The sequence below is a fragment of the Uloborus diversus genome, chromosome 6, assembly GCF_026930045.1.
Source record: "Uloborus diversus isolate 005 chromosome 6, Udiv.v.3.1, whole genome shotgun sequence".
In the NCBI taxonomy this organism is placed as follows: domain Eukaryota; kingdom Metazoa; phylum Arthropoda; class Arachnida; order Araneae; family Uloboridae; genus Uloborus; species Uloborus diversus.
This window is the reverse complement of record NC_072736.1, coordinates 138,456,747-138,480,780: the sequence shown is the minus strand read 5'-3', so window position 1 is coordinate 138,480,780 and position 24,034 is coordinate 138,456,747. Positions and strand designations below refer to the sequence as shown.

At 35.9% G+C, this 24,034-nt stretch overlaps 1 protein-coding gene across 1 annotated transcript; it reads right to left on the bottom strand.

Annotated features, from left to right (window-relative positions):
* Positions 1-1,721: 1,721 nt before the first annotated feature.
* Positions 1,722-21,283, bottom strand: LOC129224215 (KN motif and ankyrin repeat domain-containing protein 3-like). Its single transcript, XM_054858637.1, has 4 exons — positions 21,179-21,283; positions 18,539-18,739; positions 5,803-5,901; positions 1,722-1,811 (listed from the first exon to the last, which is right to left on the bottom strand). The coding sequence occupies exons 1-4, from the start codon at positions 21,272-21,274 to the stop codon at positions 1,740-1,742; spliced, it is 468 nt and encodes a 155-aa protein (XP_054714612.1). The 5' UTR covers positions 21,275-21,283; the 3' UTR covers positions 1,722-1,739.
* Positions 21,284-24,034: the final 2,751 nt, after the last annotated feature.

The following is a 24,034-nucleotide window of genomic DNA, read 5'->3' as shown; positions in this document are numbered from 1 at the left end:
TTGTTTGTGTCAATAATTTTACAAATATAAGTTTTTTTTAAATTAAAAATAATTAAACAAATGCATAGGAGGTAGAATTATTTAAGTTGGAATTAAAACGAATTATATCAATCTATACTTCTAGTTCGCCAAACGTAAATAATTTTTAAAAGCAAATGAAACAATGTTAAAAGCACAAATGTGCAGGAACACTGCAGACACGTGTTTCTGCATTACAAGGAACATCTTTTTCAGTGCATAAAATGTGAGCCAATGAATGTAAAAAAAATCCTACTTTTGTCGGATGTCTTTAAATCCATAAGCTCACATTTTGTGCGTTGAAAAAAGCATTCCTTGTAATGCCAAAACACGTGTCTGCAGTGTTCCTGTACATTTGTGCTTTTAACATTGTTTTATTTTTTAAGAAAAAGTATTTTTATGCTCCTTACAAATAGTTTTGTTTGTGGCAAAAATCCATAAGTTTCATTAACTTTGGGGCATTAAAATAGAAGATTTACTCCATTGAAGCATAACACCTTTTACAGGGCCGGATTTAGGGGAGGGCAGGCAGGGCTTCTGCCCCGGGGCCTCCACAACAAATGTGCCCCCCACAATAAAATTTTTACAAAATATCCTAACTTTCACGGGTCGAAAATATCGGATATATACATATATATCAAAATATTCGGATATATATCAAAGTATCGGATATTTTTTGAAAATATGATGATATTTTCGAACCCTGATTAGGGGCCTCCACTCCTTCGTTGCCACGGGGCCTCCACACTTCCAAATCCGGCCCTGCTTTTTATTCTCAAAATTTGAATTTGAATTGCAAATGACTGCAGGATAGTATATGCTTGCACTTTTTTATTAATTGTAAAATCTGCTTTTAACAATATTCAATTTTTTACAACTACTCGGTATTGGCCGAGTATTTGATCAAAATTTGGCCGAGTACCGAGTACTCGGTACGCCTCTAGTAATCATAATGAAAATTTTGAATCAAGCAAACATGAATTTAAAGTCATTTAACTATTTGGAAACTTTACTTTTTGCACACTTCAGGCTTAGGGAAACAAAGTAGAGAGTTTTTTTTTTTTTTTTTTTGTATGTGTGTACTGTTTAATTAAATAAATAAAGCGCAAGGTATTTTTAGTGATCTTTGTTTATGTTAGTTCATATTTTGGAAATTCTTCAAATTTTTATACGCTTAAATGTCGTGCTTTCGTTTCTAACTGAAGACTATTTTGTTATTCATACTTATTGCTATTTTACTTTTATGGGTAAGGAAGAAGCTCGATTTTTAATCACGTCAAAGCGGTGTGTTTTGGGTTCTTTCAGTTATATTAAAAAAAAAAAGCAAATGAAAGTAGCGATTGTTTCTCACAATTATTACTGACCCAGGCAACGCCGGGTATTTTTGCTAGTTCATAAAAATCAACAGGTAGGTGGTAGGTTTTTTTTCTAAATTTGGAATAACAGCAAAGGGAGAAACACTTAGTGCAATCAAATTTCAGAATGCCAACCATTTAACACTTTGACAGCACTTGGCCAGTCAATCAAAACGCAACATTTGGTGACATGAATTAAAAGACATGTCGACCTTTCATAAGGAATGATTGATTCACACAAATTTACTTTTTCTTTTTAATTCTTTATTTTGGCCTTCTACTTTCTCACAGGGAACTCAACCAAAGTACTCTAGATGTCGTTATATGTAATTCGATCCCCCCCTTTTTTTTTAATTGTTTTTTTTTTTACAGTTGCGGAATGCGTTTCTTCGTTGGTGGCCGAGTCCATTTTTGATGACTTTTAGGCGAAAGTCTGATCTGGAAAAAAAGAAACAATTTAGTGAGTCGACAGTCATAATCGCTAAAATCGGTCAGTTAAAAGACAGCCACATTTTTCTTTTTAAGTCTTTGCTACTGTTTTGGTCAATGATGGATTTACGTGATGGATTTACGGGAGGGCATTTGGAGCAAGTACCCAGCTCCTAAACCCTCAACTTACAAGGATTCCCTAAATTACATTTGAAGAGAGTTTTTTTTTTTTTTTTAATTTTAACTTAGAATTTTTAATTTTAAAAGGGTCATTAATTAGCATATGGAAGAAAAAATGTTTGAGGCTTTAAATTTAAAAGACTCCCTCCAGTTTTTCGCGACATATTTCGGTGAAAAAATATTTTCTTTAATATACAGGCTATGACAGCCGAACTTCTTATATAATTAAAAACTGAGCGTATGTATGTATGTATGTCCAAGTTACTTCTCCCGAACGCCAATGAACTGACCATCGAGCCAGGTATCAATAGATTCCTAATTTTCCCGTCATTATGTTTGGCTATTTATAATTCTCCGATAATAATTAGCGGAGATATCAATTAAAAACTATTAATTATGAGACTTAGATTTCAACATAAAATCTCTATTTTTCAAATTATTATTCCGTGCTTCATCTCAACTTTCCGTAACAATGCTTTTATTAAAATTTGTAGCGTGAAGAAAATCATTGAGAAAAAATAGCTGTTGCCATTTTTTTCTCGAATATGAGCAAATAAAATTTTAACTTTTGTTTTGAGGCTTTTTCTGAAATCGGAGAATTTAAAATGTTTCCTTTTTGGTTATTTTTCCGCAATCTACCGCAAAATTTTACTGATTTTTTTTTTTTTTTTGTTCAAGCCTGATTGTTGAACACGCGTCACCTGACATTACTTTTATTTTCGAGGTAACCGTGCAAAGCCGGGCGACGTAGTTAGTTTGGTTGTACAATCTGCACTGAATGGTTTTCATAGTATTGTTGAGGAATACTGGAAGAGCTCGTGCACTCATGGCATTTACTAATGACAAATACTAATTTGTTTGTGGCATTTGTTAAATAAAAGAAGCAATAATATCAATTGAATAAAATGTGTATACTTTTTAGTAAGTATTTTAAAATCTAAAATACAAATGAGTGTAAGTTGTTTTCATTTCATAAAATTACATTGAAATAAAAAAAAAAGCTTAATAAATAGTGCTTTATGAAATAAATGATAAATCTTACAAATGATATTTTGCAGAGCTATTAGTGCTTTGTTAGGTTCTTAGTACGCATATTTTGTTTCCTTCATAACTTTCATCATTAATTTTTATTATTTTTTTTCCAATAGTTAAGGAGAATTGAATTAAATTTTGCATTTCTGTATTTTGAGCGTACTTCTAAAAAAAGAAAGATTATGGCATTTTTGTTTACCATTAGCAGTCGTCTAAAAATTTAAATAAATAAAATAAAAATAAAATTATATGGTGATTTAAAACTGGCAAATTACCCGAATCTTGCCAATGCTTAACTAGCATTCTTTCAACAAAGTAGTTAAGTGTACAAATACAATGAAAACTTTTTTTTTCTTCTCATATGCATTAGATGCTCTAAAGTTGCTTTGTGAAGTTGTGATACACATAAAAAATCTAATTTTTCTTTCATCATTCTAAAACTACACTTGAATGTAACTTCATTTGTAGCGGTAGAATGAAAAAAGTAGTTTTCAAGCATCTATCATAATGGAATTCTCGTATAATGTGAACTATTATCATTTTTTCATCATTAATTTTATTTTTTGTTTTCTTTTTTTTAGCCCAAACCTGTTCTTATTTATGCTCCAAACAAGTTCCACTCTCACCGCTTGATGACTTCGTAGTACATTATCTGAATCTTTGAAAAAAAAAAAAAAAAAAAAAACACTCCAAAAGAAAAAAACAACTCTATTCAATCAATATATTTTAAAAACGAACTTGTTCAAGTCTTTGTCCTAGATTTTTATCTTCGTATAATTTTAGAAAACCACTAAAATAAACAAGTTAACTAAAATGATCGTGGAACATTAGTGAGAATAACTTTTTTTTTTTGTTTCTAATTCCAGCCACGTCCGCTCAACGCCATTTTATTTTTTTCCCTTTGCATTTTTATCTCTTTGTCTTCACGTTTCGCTGCCTTCGTATTCTGCAGGTAAGCGGGTCGATAAAACATACCTTTTTTCAATGTCATATTTTTTTTCTCAACTCAGAGGTTGGATTGGGAAATTTTAAAAGCACTCTCATCTTTTGAATTTTCAATTAAACTAAAAATTGCTTGTAGAAAATTTTGCAAATATTCTTGCCCAACAGTGTTGCTTCGAAATCTATTTAATTAATGAGACATTTCTTTGAAAACTCTAATTAGGTGTAGTAATGGGAGTTTTCTATGGATTTTGTTTTTCGTCCACGCTTCACGGCCGCTAGACAATGATTTCTTTAGAAAATTCTCAGTAGTCGGGCAGCTTTGGGAATTGCAGCATGGGTCAATATCTTTTAATACACGCATTTTTCAGACCGTTTCTGGGTGCTTTGAAATCAAGCATCTTTCGAATGAAAGATGATATTCTTCTCAATTTAGAATGATTTACGGACTTCTAAATACGTTTTTGAAATCGGGTCAGCGATGATAATTTATAGGTCAACGACATCAACAAATAAATACATTTTCTTTCGATCCTTTTAACAACTGATAACAGTGGCTAAGTTCTGCTTGGTTTATGAAGCCATTTTGCGTAACACTCTGCTGAATTGATTAAATTTTCTTATGAGACATCACAAAAACTATTTTTGTAGTCTTTGTGTTTAAGGTATGGTTTATTTTTTTAAATTCTAATTCCAAAATTTGCTAAAGTGACTTTTTGAATCACTAGTACTAGATCCTAAATTTTGTTGCAAAGAATGTCACTTAGACCCAAGCCTCTTTTGCAGTTTCGGGTAGGAATTTAGGCAGAAGAAAGTGAAAAATGGAGGTTGCCAAATGGAGAGGACTTGATCTATATGCCATTTTTTTCTATTTTTATTTTAATTTAAACCCTGGACACTCTCTATACCTGTCATTTCTAGCTTTACTGGGTAAAGGTTATCAGTGGTTTTGTTAAAAACAGAAAACACACTTGCTGAGGAAGTAGCATCAACTTCACATTATAGGCATATTTCTGAAGAGGAGGAATGTCATCAGGATTCATGGTAGCTGCTAGCAATCGGCCACAGAACTTTCGGATCCGGTTGGTATTTAGCGGCTTCGGGCTCCAAACCTTTGAGCCTTCGATTCCGATACTTTGTCCACTTTTCTTCGCATCACCCCACCTCTTAGCGTTACGCCTTAGTTTTGATACTTTATCCACTAGGCCAGCGTTTCTTAATTTTTATAAAGAGTGAAACCCTTTTAAACACCCTCTTTTTTCGTGGAACCCCTGTTTTTTCGTAATTATTATAGCTTGAAGCAACATTCTTGAAACGTTATATTTGATTATTTGCGGTCAAAGTAAAAATTATTTCGAATAGAACTTTTTAATGCCAAAACGTAATTTCAAAAATTAACAAAAAATAAAATAACAACTTTGGAAAAAAAAAAGAAACATTTGCAGACACAAACAAAATTTTAAAATGCAAACTTGAGTTTTGAAAATTCATTATTTTAATGGATTTTTTTTCAAGTTTTGTAAAAAGCAAGGGGAAAAAAGGTTGAGGGTTTTGTGGAACCCTTGATTGATCTCCATGGAACCCCAGGGTTCCGCGGAACACAATTTAAGAAACGCTGCACTAGGCTAGACCCACGCGGTAGTTTATAGGAGGCACCGACTTCAAAAGGTGATTAAAAATTAATAAATCGTACATTCTTAGTTAGTTAATAAAATATTTTATTTTATAACTTAGGTGCTTAGTTGATTTTTGTACTGGAATTTTAAAATCAATTTTTGATTTAAAAATATTTTTTTAAATAACATGTTATAAATTTAAATTGCAGAATGTTTGTATGAATACCCACTTGGTTAGTTTTCATTTTCTTCTTTTCATGCAGATGGATAAGTAAGGCCAGGTCCTTATAACATGCAGTAAGAGCTATTTGACAAGCTGTTTTTCCATCCTTGAAATATGCGAAAACGAAAAAATATTTGGCAATAAGAAATAGATAATATGAAAATTGATAGCATTTTCCAGAATATAATGTAAAGTATGAATTCACGAATCGATTGAACTACAAAACTGAATATACGTCCTCTAAATTTATATGACGGCACATAAAAATAAATTGCTTCTTTTTTCTATTTGTTTATAACAGAGCCTTTTGTTACTTTCAATAAAATCAAACGATCGTTCCAGAAATTTTCGTGGACCGTAATAAAGTATTTTATGATCGTGTGGTTATTAAAGTATTAAGCTTAGTAACTGTTTCCTTGAGATTCTATCAGCATTATGTTATGGGCGCATAGTATACTGTAGAGAATTTTAATTCAAGTGGAAGCTTTGCTAATTACTTGTATAAATACTTTAAGGAGATTTTATGTGTTTGTAAAAAGAAACAGCGAAATAAATCCTATACAAACATTTAACGCGCAAACACACAACTTATCTTTATTATATAACCCAGGGCCAGATTTAGGGGAGGGCAGGCGGAGCTACTGCCCCAGGACCTCCACAACAAAGGGGCCCCCACAATAAAATTTTTACAAAATATCCTTACTTTCACGGGTCAAAAAAATATCGAAAATATCGGATATATACATATATATCAAAATATTCGGATATATATCAAAGTATCGGATATTTTCGAAAATATGATGATCTTTTTGAACCCTGATTAGGGGCCTCCACTCCTTCGTTGCCCTGGGGCCTTCACACTTCCAAATCCGGCCCTGATATAACCAGGGGTTATATAATAAAGATAAGTTGTGTGGGGAGTTGAGATAAGTTGTGTGGTTGCTCCCTTCCCCCACGGAGGGGGTGGGGGGCAATTTTAGAGGTTTTTGATAAACTTTTGTATTTTTGAAGGTGGTCTCGTTCTTGTGTATGTGCTCCGTAGCGTTTGAGGGGTGTGAATTGCTATTGGGGATGGGAGCCACCCCTGATATAAAATAAAAATATAAACTACAACAGAACCTTGTTTATCCGGCTCCCGTTTATCCGGAATACCGATTTATCTGGATCTATAAATGCGCCAAATGTTCGTTTTTTATTTTGATAAAATGTACAATTCCTGCATAGGTCATGCAATAAATTTTGGTCTTCAAAAAACAACATGTCGTATATGGAGTCAGTCCGACACCACTGCAGCTGAACTATACTGTAAATGATAAAGTGTTAGCGAGTAACAATCCTGTGTAATTTTGTTAACAAGCATTGTTTTTTTTTTTTTTTTTTTTTTTTGCTGTAATAAAAGATAAAAAGATTTATTTAAGAAAATGTTTTACTTATTACCCAGATTATTCGGGTTGTGCTTTTGGTCCCAGTCACAGTCAGTCCGGTTGAACGAGGTTGTACTATATACATATAAAATAGAATGGTAAATCAGGCCATGTTCGCCCAAGAGCGAGGTCACTGCGACCTCCCAATTTTTTTTAAATAGTTTTTCTCAACTCCTATATGAGCTAGAGTGTCGTACTATGTGTCATTTTAAAGCTCTTTTAATAGACTTTCACATGATGTGCCACTTGGCAAGGTCAGGCAAATCATTATTTGACCTTAAATATATTAAAAAGTAGATTTTTTAAAAATTTGAAATATATATATATATATATATATATATAATGTTTGCTTACTAATGTGGTCTACACGGATGAGTAAATTACGAAATTATCATAACGTGAACCATAACATGGGCACAAGCCAATTATCGAGAAACTTCACCATACATTATTTGTAAATATACAGGCGAACCAAAAGACCTTTTAATTTTTCTATTACGGGCAAAGCCGTGGGGGTACCACTAGTAATTAAATATACTTCTTAATGACTTCTAAAGTTAGCGATTCATAAGAAAATTGCTCGAGCTGTTTGTTTGTTTTTTCAAATGAATATAATGAAGTAATTTTTTTAATTAAAATAATCCTTTTAATTTCATTAGTTATGACAGTCCCTGCAATTTTTTTTTATACCTTAAGATAGCAAAAAAAAAAAAAAAAAGAAACTGCACCTAAAAATTTTATCACATTTTCAGATTGGCCGAGACTCGTTACGCTGAGCTGCGTAAAAAAAAAATAATAATCTTACAAGAAAAAATTAAAATTCTAGCTGATTCCGCTCAAATGAACACCGCATCAAACAAGTTGAGCTTAATTAAAATCGAACTCCAACATTTTATGCTTTAATTAGATTTGGAAAGCTCTTTATAAATGCGACGAAAATTAGTACAGACACGGCTGAACGAATTTTTCATTAAAAATTTCATTACTTTTGAGTTTTATTTAATTGCTCCCTGAATTCAAAGCGGGAAATTCCAAGAGAAACTTTTTGAATTAATTTCATTTTATCTTTTTTTTTCCGAATTAGATGCAAATGAACCGGGAAAACACTTCAAAAATGGGATTGTTAAGAAAAGTTTTAATGACGTCATGAATTTGCTCCAATGATGTGTATGGTGTAACGCGTTATTTTTTTTATTGTTAATAACGTTATTGATAATTGAACACGGCCAATATTAAAATTTGAAACATTGCAAGAAAATTATCGCGTTCTCAAATCGAAATGATTTTATGTAGAATGGAAAACAGTTGACTGCCGTTCTCCTAGTATTAATTTTAAAAGGCATCTTGGGACCACTCAAGAACTTTTGTTGTGTGACGATGATTTTTGTATCATTAGGTTATTTATGAGTCCGGAAGATGTCGTTTACAAGTACACTTGTGAAAATTCAAGATACAGTTTGACCACGGGATGTGCGCGTCGTCCGCTCATTTGATGGTGACTCTGGCTCAATTTACAGAGGCTAACATATAAGGTAAACACACCGGTAGTGGCCAGTGCAGGGGCGGATTCAGAAATTTTCGTAAGGGGATCAAGTTTCAATGGTCAGCGTTATACATTCCTACGTAAAAAGGTATCAGTTAAGCAGGGGTGCCCATTCCCTCATGGAACCCCTCATATACTACGAAGCACCCCCCCCCCCTGAATGAGATCAAAACCCTTTACAATTACACTCCTCCTCTAAATTTTTTATTGGCGGAATATGCGCCATGGATCATATCCCCTCAAATTTTCATCAAAAGTCACATTTCTTAAGGCAAACAGGCTGGTCTTGATACGACATGTGATTTAAGATGGGAGAGTGGTCAGAAAGAGCGTTACGCTCATTAGAGATGATTGCTCTTTTGAAAATTAACAAAACTCAAAATAGCACTAGTTCAATAAACGAATCCAGTCACTCCTTTTAATTATGACGTTGGAAGGAAATACCAGAAATAACTAAGCAAAACAAAAAGGTTAACATTGATTCCATTGTTATTTTTTATGTAAAATTTTGAAATTTAATAGAAATTATAATAAAATTTTTTGTCACAGGGGGGTCAGCTGACCCTTTGACCCTCCCCTGAATCCGCCCTTGGGCCAGTGCTTCAGTAGTGGCAACTTCAAAGTTTATATATAAAAAAATAGTATTCCTGGTCTCCCAATGAATTCAAAAGTGCATCAAATGTGCAATCAAACGTGCAGGAGGTAATATCATTGGGTAATACCTCCTACACGTTTGAATCCATTGGGAAAACTGCCTAGAATCCTATTTTTACTTCCTTTTACAAAAAAGGAAGCATTGTATTCGCGAAAAAATTTTCACTCAAAAATCAGCCTTAATTTCCATTTGGTCACCCCCGAATGAATTTTGAGTTTACTTTTCAACCCGACCACACGTGGATATATGCCTAGGAACGTACAGACACCCGAAATATCCATTTTGACGATCCCCGAGTAAATTACGACGAGTTTTCTCGTGACGTCTGTATGTACGTATGTATGTTTGTATGTATGTCGCATAACTCAAGAACGGAATGTCCTAGAAAGTTGAAATTTGGTACTTAGACTCCTAGTGGGGTCTAGTTATGCACCTCCCTTTTTGGTTGCATTCGGAAGCTCCAAAATGGGTCTTTTGTCCCTTTTTGGGGGGAAATCATTGTTAATTTCCATGTAAACGCAAGTGGTGTTATAATTTAGCGGACACTTGGCAATATATGGCCAGTCTTTTGGTCGCCAGCTTGGCGACAAATTTGGCGATTTTTTTTAAATTTTTTTTTTTTAAATCTGATTTCAATTAGGCCACTGTTGGTGATAGTTAGAGAGTAAACTATTGATTCACATTAAAACTGCCAGTAATGATAAAATGACATTAAATTGGAGTAAAAGGAAGTCATGTGATGCACACATCAACTCGTTTCAAATATAAACCTTGAAGTGGCGACTACTGAAGCACTCTGAAGCACTGATGGTCACTACCGGTGTGTTTACCTTATCTGCAAAAGCTGGCATCCCTGAAAACTAATAAAGCTTGACCACGAGAAGAAGGCGCATGACCTTGAAGCGAAACATCATTTGTATCATTCGTAATAGGTAGAATCTGCCAGAAAGCACCGAATAGTAAAAGGCATGGTCTCGCTAATCCTATCTATTCCAAAATAATAACAAACAACCTATTACAAAATGTTACAAATGATGTTTTTGCTTCAAGGTCATCCGCCTTCTTTTCGTCGTCAAGCTATAGGTGTGTCCATTTTCGCCTGTAAACCGAAAGTTTGCCTTTCCGTCTAATCGGTGGTCAAACTGTAGCTTGATTACTCGACATTTAATTTGCTGTCTCAGTTATTTCAGAAAAGTTATTAAAATTTTTAGAGCTGGCCGAGCGGGGCCGTTGCATATATTTATGGAGTCGTGTGCAGGGTTGACAGACGTCCTGGATTTCAAGGGACAGTCCCGTATTTTGAAAAACTGTCCCGCGTCCCGGGGAACTTCCATACGGAGCGGCTAAAATCCCGTATTCTAGCTGATAACATTATTTTACAGAACGAGACATTATTTAAAAAGAGAGAAGTAAAGTAAAACAAAAAATGTCAAATAATAAACAATAAGAAAATCATGTAGCAGCAAACGCAAAAATTATTTTCCTTTTGATTTGGTTTATTTGTTTTTGTTGTGGCGGCAGACCATGAGGAACCGAATGGTTGCTTTCTTCTTTGCTCATTGACTAATGTTGGAAATATATCTCGGCGCATACGTCGTCAATCGCAATGAAAACGATTTTTATACTTTGATAAGCGACATTTTGTGAGGTTTAATACTTTGTTGCGATTGAATTTTTCAGATTTATCATGAATAGAAGTCTCAAAACTCCCCCCCCCCTTGCACTCCTAGAAGCCTGTCCCGTATTTAATGCTCTTAATTCTGGTAACCGTGGTCGTGTGTGAGGACGATTCAGATGAAACACATAACACAGTTTTATTTTACGTTTGCTATTTATATTAATGATGATGAAAGTAGAGATATTATCAAAACCTGGCCCTGACAAGAGCCAAGAGAACCCTTCTCGCTCAGAACCGTATACAAGGGTGGGGGGGAGGGGGATCTTAGGGTTCAACCCCCCCCCCCCTGAAAAATTTGGTTTGACATTTGAATGTTCGTTTATATTAAAAAATTTCCAAAAAATATTGTTTCAAACTCAAGTGCCTTCCATATGTATATTCTCTACGAAAAAAAAGTTGAAAGTCTCTCGGTCTGGATCTCTGTCCAAATCTCTGTCTGGATCACTGTGACGCGCATAGTGCTTAGACCGTTCGGCCAATTTTCATGAAATTTGGCACGAAATTAGTTTGCAGCGTCGGGGTGGGCACCTTGAAGCGATTTTTCGAAAATTCGACTTTGTGCTTTTTCTATTCCAATTTTAAGAACATTTTACCGAGCAAATTATTATAACGTGGGCGAGTAAATTACCAAATTATCATAACGTGGAACCGTAACATGGGCGAGCAAATTAACATAGCAATTTGGCGAGAAATTCATCGTCCATTATTTGTAAATATACAGGCAAACTTTCTACTACGGGCAAAGCCGTGCGGGTACCGCTAGTAATTGCATAAAACGCTTTCATAATAGATAACCCGACGACTTGAACACTAGCACAAATAGCGCTAAGCTCCGCATGAAAGTTTTTAAACCCTCCCTGAAATTATTTTCTGGTTACGGCATTTTCCACCGGAAAGAAAAAAACCACCTCCTAAACACGAGAGAGAAAAACCCTCTCTCGTGCACTTCCCAACTTTTGGAGGAGCGCACTGCCGATCGTGACAAAAATAATGATAATAATAGTTCTAAAAAATAGCAGTCGCCGGACTTTTCTATTCCAGGGTCCCCCGTACCTACCACTATTTGTGGTTTAACCAGTTAGATGGGACTTTTACTGAATAACATAGGCATAAAATGTTAAATGTATATTGAAACAACAAACCGAACTAAGTTTTAGTAAATGCAGTGAAATGTGTGAAAATTATTTATTATGTTCTACACAATCATACAACATACCTTTAATTAATCCTTAGCAAAAGTATAGCTTCGGTCGGCCACTCCCGGCTTTTTTTTTTTTTTTTTTGAGCAATCACGATTGCTTATTGCTTTCATTTGACTGTTTTGATGTGCTATCATTTTATTTTCCCGCCAGCACCCTCTGCAGCATCACCGTCGACCGGCTCCTCACGATGCTGCTCCTATAGCGAAAGCCATCTCCAGGTTGCATCCATACCCTACACACACGCGCATACATACACAACTACACACACACACGCACACATACACACACACAAACACATTCACACACATACACCTACACACATACACAAACACAACTACCCACACATTCATACCTGCACACAGATACAAACACAAATGCCGACATACATATACCCCCCCCGCACACACATTCATATACACAACTACCCACACACTTATGCCTGCACACAGACACACACACATACACATACCCCCTACACACAAACACACATACCCATACACACAAAAGACACACGCCTACATACACACACTCGTGATTGCGAAAAACATAATTTGAATTCAAGATGACAAAATTCAAATTAATTTTTCTTTCTTTTTTTGATCAATCATGAACTGCTTAGTAACCTCATTTGATCAAAGTGATGTTTCTTTGATTTTCAGATTAACATGACGGCAAGAATAAGTCTAGCTCTTTGTTTTTATTTTATTTTATTTTTTTTACGTCAATCATGGTTACATATCGTCAGCGGTTTGTCCATTTCTTTCATGTCCCCCCCTCAGGCTTAACTCAAGCAGATTTTACATTTAAAAAAAAATGTTTTACATGTAAAATCACATTTTTTAAAGGAAAAAACCTACATAGAAGAACTTAAATAGCAAAACTTCATGGAAATGCAAAAATTTCAGATTACTAATTCCCATATTGATTACTAATTCCCATCCCAAGATTGATAAGAAATAAAAATACCATATCGGTACACGCTGTAAATGCAATTTTTATGTACGACTGCAAATTGACCACAATGTCTTGATTACCGCATCGGATATGCCTCGTAATACCTTTATCTAGAAAGTCACCAGTCATAATATGACGGGTGCAAATTTCTTCTTAATTCCATTCCACTCCATTTGTAGAAACAAGAAACTCAACGAGAAGGGTCCTATCGCAATTCGTGATTGCGAAAAAAAAAAAAAAAATAATAATAATAATTATAATTTGAATTGAAAACGTCAAAACTAAAACGAAAAAAAAAAACATCACTTAACTGGATGGGCTTGAGCCAATAATCTTTCGGTTAACAGCCGAACGCTACAATCGATTGCACAACGGAGGCTTCGCTTTAGTTGAATTGTTAAGCGACGTTTTATAAACAAGGCTCTGCGCATGCGCGTTGAAGGTAGCGGGTAGAACGCTTTGATTGTCGGTTTTTCCCCTCTTAATGAAATTTGAGCATAGATTTATTGTTGTTGTCGTGTGCTCAATGGCGTGCACGGGGGGGGGGGGGGGGAGAAGGGACACCTGTTGGCCCGGGCCCGAGTCTGAAGGGGGTCCAAAAATTTTTAAATGATGGGTGAAATATATGTCGGTACGTAAGGGGGTTGACAATATAGAGAGGTTCCGTAAAAGTACGGGACAAGCTTCTAGGAGTGAAAGCGGGGGGGGGGGGGGGGGAATGTTTTTTAAGGTTGAGGGCAATTACTGAATATTGTGTATTTTTAAGGGGTGCTTTCCGACGTAGAACGTTTCTTCATGAAAAATCTGAGGAATTCAATCGTATCAAAGCATTTAACTTTACAAAATGTCACCGATCAAAGTATAAAAATCGTTTTCATTGCGATTGCCGGCGCATGCGCTGGGGTTTATTTCCAACATTAGTCCTATTCCTATTCCTATTCAGAGTCACAACTGACTACAACTGTATTTATGTCGAGGACTGCATACTAAGTGCCTTGCCTCCATTCTTTTATATACCGATAGATGGCAGCACCATCACCGGATCGAACAGTTAATGAGAATTTAGAACTAGTCCAGGAGCTAATAGCTACCTGGTGCTAGCACCCCCAGAGGTATCGTTTCACTTGGAGGACATTGAGACCACGAGCATATTTAACGTCGCCCAGTCCCCTTTAATGACGACGGTGGATCTTCGACCATCGAGGTTCGAACTCAGGACTCTCCGGCCCCGAATCCGACACTCTACCGATCGGGCTACCAACATTAGTCAATGAGCAAAGAGGAAGTAATCATTGGTATGCCGCTCATGCCAAAACAAAAACTAAATTGAAACGAAAATAGTTTTTTCGTTTGCTGCCACATGATTTTTTTTTTTGCTCTTTTTTTTCACATATTTTGCTTTACTTACTTTTTTTCCTCCTCAAAAAAATGCTTCGTTTTGTAAAATATTTTAGTAAGCTAGAATACGGGACTTTAGCCGTCCCGTATGGAAGTTCCCCAGGACGCAGGATAATTTTTCAAAATACGGGACTGTCCCTTGAAATCCGGGACGTCTGGCTCTCAACATTTCTGTGCACGCCCCTGCGTGTGCCAGCTAGGCTGGCAATTTAGTGCGCTGTGCTTCACTTTTCCAACTGTACCGTAATTTAGCGGGAATTCCAAATTCTACAGTACACATATGCCATAAGGACTCGTTTATAGGGTAGGCAACCATTCACAGCATAACAACACATTCACACAAAGGAAGGACAATGACGGGAGAGAGAAAGTACATCCATGAGCGAGCCGGGATTCGAACCCGGGGTCTCCCCATCCCAGGCAGGGAAAATAGCATCTGTAAGTCAATCTGCAGACGATATTTAAGAAAGAGTAAAAATAATTTTAAAATTGTTATACATTTCTAGTTTATCGTCAAACATCCGTTGCATGAAACATTAAATTATAGCTGATCCTCTAATGGGGTGGTTTCCTTCAGTCAAAAGTACTACTTTTAGTCATTGAAATAGATAGAATGAGCAAAAAAGAAAAATTAAATGGACCCAGAAAATACTTTCAGTTTCCCAACAGTTTTTTTTAAATTAATTTTTTAAAATGTCCGATTTTTCAAACAAGGCGTGGTCTTTATGACGTCACAAATTATGCAATTTGGCGCATCTTTCTACTACGTTTCCACGTTACGATAATCAAGCAGCGAATTAAAATTGCGCTCTACGCTTGCTATCAACCATATCGTTGCCAATACACGTGAGTAAAGATGCGAATTAAATATTTTGTTCTGTGAATGGCATTTCATCATTTGTGATGTCACACGACAGAAGTGTAAACAATGAAAGCGCAACGATTTAAGTAATTTTTTAAAAAATATTAAACTCAAATAAATTATTTAAGAAATGGTCCGTTCCTACGTTTTTAAGCATGCTCTTCAGAAAAAAATACTTTTTAAATTTTGGAAACGACCACAATGTCCCAGCATGAAACGTGGCAGTTTTCCACGAGAAGGCACTTGACTCCTCCCTCGTCACGTGGTATCCGATGATTCTATTTCGTTGTTTTCAGCAGAAGGTATATTAGAATCATAGCATTTTGTTGTAAAAGCAGTACTTTTCAAAATAACTAAAACGACACCAGACAAGTGAAGCAAGTGATGTAAATGACACTAAGGCTTCTTTTGCACAATAAAATGCACGCCCAAGTTAAGGATGTCTGGTTTCTGTTTCTTTTAGCTTACGTTCGACGAGCACGAGCGGTAGCAACCGGTTGATTAATCACGTGACAGCAACGACGTCAGCGGTTACTAACAGGTTGTTCACGAACAATGCTTCCAGGGAGTAAAAGGAAGGAGACGAATCTCCATGTTAGCAGTTTGGCAACAAAATTCCACTTCCGCCAGAGGCCGCTAGAGTATCATCTCTCGCACTACTTATATCTTTTCGCTCGTAGCGAAGCATTGTAAACAAGTGTGTTTTAAAAACTATCACCTGTATATTTGGAAGTATTAAACTACTTTCGCCATGAAAGCTGTTCAAAGAAGCATAGAATACTTTACTCCACCCTAGGTTTTTGGCATATTTTGCATTCGATGTGTTTAATTTGTATTTCTGCTACGACTTTAGCGAGCATTCATTCTTGTTATGTGTTGTGCAATTTTGTGTTCTATTTTGTATATTGTTTTTGATATGGCTGTTCTGCTCATTTGCCATGAAACTAAAAATGATTTTAGCTGGCTTTTGAAAACATTTTCTCCCAATAAAACCCGTAAATTACGATCCGGTTTGCATAATTTTTCTGAGTACTATGCATTTAATTTTAAGAGTAAGCGAGAAGACTTGATTTTAAAGTTATTCATTTAAAAAAATAGAAAGAGAGTAGCAATGAACAACTAAAGTTTTGGAATTTAAATCACTAATTTTGTTTCCTTTTAGTTATATTTCCATGTCCTTTTTCTTCTTATTTATTAAATTTCACATATGCTTAACTTGAATAATAGAAACTCCACTGTAGTAGAAAAACTCAATAACGCACTCATATAGAGAATTCAATTGAAATTAAGATTGAACTGTTTAACTTATAATTTTCATCAAAATATTTATGTTTTGCTTTTTTTTTCTTCAAATTTCACTTAAATCCAGAGCAGAGCAACAATTTCAAACTAAACGTAATACATAAAGTTTTATGTAAGCTTATATCACACGAAATTTATGTATGGGAGGAGGAGAAAGAAAGTAACTATGGTAAGTGAAAACGAAACACAATGTGATAAATATAAGCTATAAACTAGATCAACGCTTGTAATAAATAGCACTTTCTTGTAACATTATTTGTAATTGTTCACTAATAACTAACGATAAACAATTTTTTTTTCTCAATATACAGAGTGTTAATATTTTTTCTAATCGTTTTTAAAGATAAATCCAACGAAATAAAAAGAAAAAAAAGGTTATTTCAGCAAAAGTAATTAATTAAACAAAAACGAAACTAAATATTGGTGCACATAATACAGTGAACTATATTAAGTTATATGAGCTAATATCGCACGAAATTTGTGTGTGTGGGGGGTGGTGCAGGATAAAGAAACTCGGTGTAACAGAACCAAATATTGGAATAAAAGAACCAAGTAATTATGGTAAGTGAAAACGAAACTTAGCTTGATAAATATAAGCAATAAACTAGATTAACGCTTGAATTAAATAGCACTTTCTTGTAAGATTCTTTTTTAATTGTTCACAATTAACTAACGAAAAAGCAGTTTTTTTTCAATGTTCAAAGTATTAATTATTTTTTTTCTTATCGTTTTTAAAGATTAATCCACCAGAAAAAAAAGGGGGGAAAAACGGCTTTTTCAGCAGAAGTAAACAAAAAAAGAAACTAAATATTATTGCACATATTACTGTGAAATATTTAATTTTAAATGAGCTTATATCATGCAAAATTTATGGGGGAGGGGGGGGAGAGGGTTGATCGAAGTTACTGCATAAATTAATTGGAGTAAAAGAACTAAGGAGAAAGAAGATCGAGGACACACAGAATTAATGTCTAAATTCTAGAACAAATATAAGAAAGAAAGTAATTTTAGGTCCATCGTGCTGACCGCGCGATATTATTGAGTTCCAACAAATTTTTCGTATCAATGGCCCCAAACTAGCTAACTGCCGGCATCCACCCAGTCGAATACTCGGGGTCGGTTAAATCAGGCGAGCGAACTGCGAGAGATGGACCACTAGCGCCACCATTGGCGATGGAATAAACCGGTCACTTTTTCGCCCCGCTGCCAAAGGAGATGAGGCTCCTTCTTTTAGCCTCCCTGAATGCTTCATCGAACGCTTTCGGTTGATCACGGGTTACTTGCGCAGACATGGTGCAGACGAATAACACGCAGGTGAAAATTACTTATAATTGGTTGAAAATGTCACGTGGTTCCCTCAACCAATCAACCAGCTTAAGTTGCGGTTGACCGGTAGATCAACCGGTGAGGCTCATAGAACGACATCGGAAGCAACCAGTTAACCGGTAGCTCTCAAGAACGCTGCGGTTAGCAACCGGTCACTCACCGGTCGACCGGTGAGGTTCGTCGAACGCAGGCCTAGAAGCGCGTGGATTTCTTACCGATCACCCCCGCGTAAAATGGAACTCTGCGTTCGAGGAGGCGTGGCGAAGTGCCTTCTTGTAAAAAACGGACAATACATAAATTCCCGAGCCGGGATTCGAACCCGGGACCTTCCCAACGCAGACATCTCTGACCACTAGACAGGGCGGTGGGCCTTGATTTATTCCCATAAAAATTACTTACTTTGTCTCTGAGAGTGGAATCACATTTGTGGTGCTCGAGGAGAGCCTTCGCGCACCCTTCTCTCCCGTATTCAGCTGCGTACATCAGGGCAGTGGAACCACTGAAGTCTTGAGTGTTTGGGTCAGCCCCTTCTTCGAGCAGCAACCGGACCATCCGCTCTAAGCCCCGTGCTACGGCATTCATCAAGGGCGTATGTCCAGTCTTCAAAATAAATAAATAATAAGAAACTAAAATTAAAAAATAAATAAATAATAATAATAATTTGAATTTTTGGCATCTTGAATTCAAATTATGTTTTTCGCAATCACGACCGTGTGTATTTATGCGCGTGTGTGTTTGTGTAGGCGCATGTGTGTGGGTGCGTGCGTGTGTGTATGTAAGCATGTGTGTGCATGTCGTGTACACAGTGCTGTGTGTGTACGGGGGTGTGTGTGTAGGCGTTCGTGTGTGTGTGTGTATGTATGCATGTGTGTGCATGTTGTGTAGGCAGTGCTGTGTGTGTACGCGCGCGTGTTTGTGTCTGTGTGCAGGCATGAGTGTGTAGGTGTGTGTGTGTGTGTGTGTGTGTGTGTGTGTAGGATATGGACGCAACCTGGAGACGGTTTTCGCAAGAGGAGCAGCATCGTGAGGAGCCGGTCGACGGTGGTGCTGGCAGAGGGTGATGGTGGGAAAATAAAATGATAGCACGCCAAAACAGTCAAATGAGAATAAGCAATCGTGATTGCTCAAAAAAAAAAAAAAAAAAAAGCGACTGGGTGGCAAATGTAGACTCAAGAGGGAAAATTTGAAATCGTTTTAAAAGCCTTATACTATTAGAAATCAATTACAAGTACTTCATTTACTAACAAATAGAAACTAGCAACAGATAAAAGTTTTAAATCATTGCTTTTAATTTCCTTTTCGGCCAACAATGAATTCGGTTCATTATCGCTGAATAAAAACTTATAGCCGTTTATTAGCCGTATTTAAAATCTGCTTTGAAAAGCGTTATAATTCGCAATCTATATAACATGGAAGTTCCAAACACATTCTATCAGATGCAGAAAAAACTCTTTATTTTGGTACTAAATTAAAAATATTTTAAGTATATTTTCATTGCAAAAATAGCGAAAAACCTTTTAGAGTTTTTTAATTACTATCTTCGTTAATTAATGTCATCCAAAGACGCAACCTAACTAAGAACACTCTCAATCAACTCTCCTTTTGAATATATATTTTTTTTCGAAATCGGCCCATCCGTTTAGGCACTAGAGTGCCACAGACAGATACGTCAAACTTATAACTCCCTTCCTTTGTTGTGTGTCGGGGGTTAAAAATTAAATTAAGTTTGATTCCGATATTTTGTTTTCTTTCGAAACCAATGCCGAAAAATCTGGAGCAGATACTACGTGCTTTCTTAACTACCTATAGTGTATTCAGAGGGGAGTGATAGTGAAAAAAAAAAAAAAAAAAAAACGTGATGCTTGGCTATACCGATGTCTATTTGGCGTTTGAATGTTGAAAACATCAGCGCCAATCAGAAATGAATAAAAAACCAAACCTAGTGGCACGACATCTCGTGAGAGCCAAGGCCTACTGTGCCCATCTCAGCCTTCCTGAACAAGGGCTTTGGGACGCTAAGCAGATGTTCCGGGTTGGTGGTCAGCCGAACGCGGAACTCCCAGGGTTTAATTCCCAAGCGCGCTTGGAACTCATTTTATTGACTTATTGAAGGGATGAACGACTGATCTAACGAGCAATCCATAAAGGTGGCTAACGCTGACGCTAGACAGAAACCCTCTATGTTTACTTCTATCATTTCTCCCTCAATGCATTATGGCAGTTATTCCCAACCTATGGCCCGCGAACCAAATGTGGCCCGCGAAGATTATCCATTAGACTGGTCGTTGTGTTCAAATTATTATTATTATTATTCAGGTAGACTGAATTTCTATTTAAAATAAAATCAGTTGCTTTTGTTTCTTGTTGTGATGAAAATTTGCTAATTGTTCACTCTTTTCAAAATCATATTATTTTGCTAAAATTGTATCAAATAAATATGAAGAGCAACCATGGTAAACAACGTATATCAAGCACAAATTTAGCAAACTGATTGCAGACACGTGTTTCGGGATTACGAGGAATTTCAATGCAATGAAGCTTGAGTATTAGGATAAAAAGTCATCCCAGAAAAGGGGGAGACCCCGAGCTTTCTTGGATGACTTTTCATCCTAAAGCTCACAATTCATTGCAATAAAAAGGGGATTCCTTGAAACCCCGAAACAGGTGTTCGCAATCAGTTTGCTACTTTGTGTTTTTGATCTACGTTGTTTGCTGTTGTTACTTTGCAGTCAAGGGCGCTCATATAGGGGGGCAAGGGGGGCTCGAGCACCCCCTTAGAAATTTAAACTTCCTTGTTTTTAGTATTTTTTTCTTTGCAAAAATGTAAAAATATTTCTTCTCCAGCCATTAATGAATAAGTAATTAAAAATGTCCAATTTTAATGACTCAAATCTATTCTGAAATTGGTTTTCATGGGGAAAATATCATGCTAAACCATGGTTAAAATATCTGAGCCCCACCTCACAATTTTGCATATGGGTGCCCATGTTTGCAGTGCAAAAAACGTATTTAATTATTTCAAATGCGAAGAGTGCTTACTTTATGAGACTTGACGTTAACGTTTCCGATTTTTAGTGTCTTGGCAACTAAAATCCAATCTCGTTCGCTTTCAGGCTCTGAAGTTGCACAAAGCATTATAGGTGTATTGCCTAGCTGCAAAAAAAAAAAAAAAAAAAAAAAAGTACTTAAAAAGAAAGAAATACCGTACTCAACTTATACAGTACGAATTATTTAGACATTTAATCTTAATAAATCTGATTGCTTTTGGATCGTTCAAAACCTTTGAAAAATAATTACTTTTTCATACGAAGTTATAGTTGTTTTTTCGAAAAACTAATCTGTTGCCATTTTTATGTGTTTCTAAATTCGCTGTCGCTGAACTCTGAAAACGTTCTAAACAGTATTGCCACAACCAAAAGAAATATTAGGAGCAGTCAATGAATTACGAGTTTGTGTGCTGTACCAAAAGAATTCAAGACCTTCCATACTAATGCCGGCAAGCAGGGGCGTCTCGAACTTGAAGTTTTGGGAAGGCGGAAATCCTCAATTTGCAAAATGGAACCCCTAATTTTACCGAATGATGAAATTTTTACCTAATTGTCATACCAAATTTTTACGGAATAAGGAATTTTTGAGAGGTCACAATGACCTCCCATCGGGTCCCCCCTGACCCTGCCGCAAGGTACTGCTTTCGGTCTGCTTCTATCGTAAGGGAACGCTCCTCAGCATGAAGCTACGACCAACGCTCAGCGGCGTTATGAAACCTTATTGATGCTTAGGAATACAATCAGATCTAAAAGTCACGATAAACTTTCTCGTGGTGTCATTCTGTTGCACGACAACGCTACACCACACACAACCAATTCAACAAATATCTGCCTGCAGAAGTTCAAGTGTGAAGTCCTCGCCCCCCCCCTCTTCTTCACTTTACAGCCCAGATCTGTCCCCATGGGACTTCTACATCTTCGGTGAACATAAAGAACAGGGGGATTTCGACGAGCACAGTGGACTAGTTTCCCAATTCGCAACTCCAGTAGAGATACTAAATACGGAGAGATTGGACAACTTCGGAACGGCGGCCATTTTATGTCCAAAGATGCTCACTCCCCGTAGACCGTAATGCATCTTCTACCCTAGATATCACTGTACATTGTATCGAAAAAAATGGAAGTTAGTTGCGATATTATGAAATGCAATGTGCAGATCACAAATATCTGTTAGTTTTCTATCTTTATGAACAAGTTTTTGAGAAAAAAAAATTCTTTGTAAGCGCTATGATGATACGAAACGATTGGCACCGAATTGCCAGACTTGGCGCTCACTCCGTTTGATGAAAATACAAGGAGAAGAAAAATCATTCTATTCTCTAAAGATTTCATGTCCTGTATTCCGTGGGAAAGCTAAAAATTCACACAGCACAGCATTTCGAGCTGACAACACATGAACTAAACATGGCGGAGATCGGCGCGCCGTTGTCCAATCTCTCCGTATACAGGCTCTCTAAACTCCAGAGCTCTAATACGCTACCTTGCGGTGATTAACAATACTAAAGAAAAAGGTTAAACATTCCATTCCACGTGTTTTCTTTGGGGTGAATTACAGGCTTCAGACAGTTTATGATGTAATGTAATTTCAGAAGAATAGAAAAGAGAGCTTCCCACAAACACGATGAAAACTTACTGTCATTCACTAAGCGTCAAAGCAAGTTATAAGTTACGGCGTGCGTTTGATTTACCTTTTTCATCCGCCATTAGACAGTGGCTGCAGCGGCGCCCCCTATAGTTTATTGGAGTTGCGAATAGGATAAATGCCTAAACGCCTACGAACAATACTTTTGTGTTGAAATAAATAATTACTACGTAATTGCCTCTGACTCGTTATTTAATGACCCAGCTAAAATAAAAGTGTAATTGACAACAATACGAACATTATTCGGCTTGTTCAACAATTCCGTTGCATTTCCATGGGTCAATAAGACCTCTGCCACGTCAAAATTATTATAAGCATAGGCAAAGTGCAAAATGGTATTCCCCTAAAAAGAAATAGAGAGGAAATCAGATACAATTTTTATTTTCAGTGGTATACATTAAAAACACTGATTTTGTCAATTATCCTGCCACATGAGCAGTCAAGAGCTGATTATTCAATACAGTATACCACGTTTGATATAGCAATAGCACAGCAGCAGCACAAAGCTTACGATGAGGTTTTTTTTTTTTTTTTACAGATTTAGATGTTGTCTTTAAAAACTTTGTCATGGACCTGAAAGAATTGAACTGTCTAGATATAATTCGAAATTCCAAAATATCCGTATAAAGCTTAAAATGTAATAGAAATGTCTGTCCAAATTATTTTAAAAATTAGAAACTGGTAATAGTAAACATAGAAAGATGAAATATAAAGAAATTTAAGCATTAGTTAATTAGATTGACTTTAGGTAGATTTAGGTTTAGGAAGGAAGTTCAATAATATTTTCTAACTTAGATGAAAATAGAGAAATTGAAATCTTCTTTGATGTAAAGAGGCAAAATATTTTCCATACTGGAACATTTTTATATAATAAGGATTTTTTTTCTATAAATCTGGCATTGATTATTTTTATGTAATTAGGATTCGTGCAAATCAAATAGAAATTAAAAACAGTGCCATTCCTTAAATTAAAGCAGTACTAGTCTATAAAAGTAAACAAATTCATTACTTCAACAAGAAATTTAACCAAATTATTTCAAACTTATTTACGTATTGTGATATTAATATAATAGCTTACTCGTATTTTAAGTAAATAAATAAGTAAAAACTTACATCAATATCTGAGGAATGAATGAGTGTTTGCAGCAAATTGTTAGAAAATTCCGTGAAGTACTGTATGTAGTTTCTCACGTCTTGAGCTGTGGC

Excerpts from the sequence above, each read along its gene's own strand:
- LOC129224215 (XM_054858637.1), bottom strand. The coding sequence starts at position 21,274 with ATGCTTTGTGCAACTTCAGAGCCTGAAAGCGAACGAGATTGGATTTTA. Across the intron at positions 18,740-21,178 it reads TTAACGTCAAGTCTCATAAA|ACTGGACATACGCCCTTGAT; the intron begins GTAAGCACTCTT and ends TTTATTTTGAAG. Across the intron at positions 1,812-5,802 it reads AGAAAATGAAAACTAACCAA|ATCAGACTTTCGCCTAAAAG; the intron begins GTGGGTATTCAT and ends CTTTTTTTCCAG.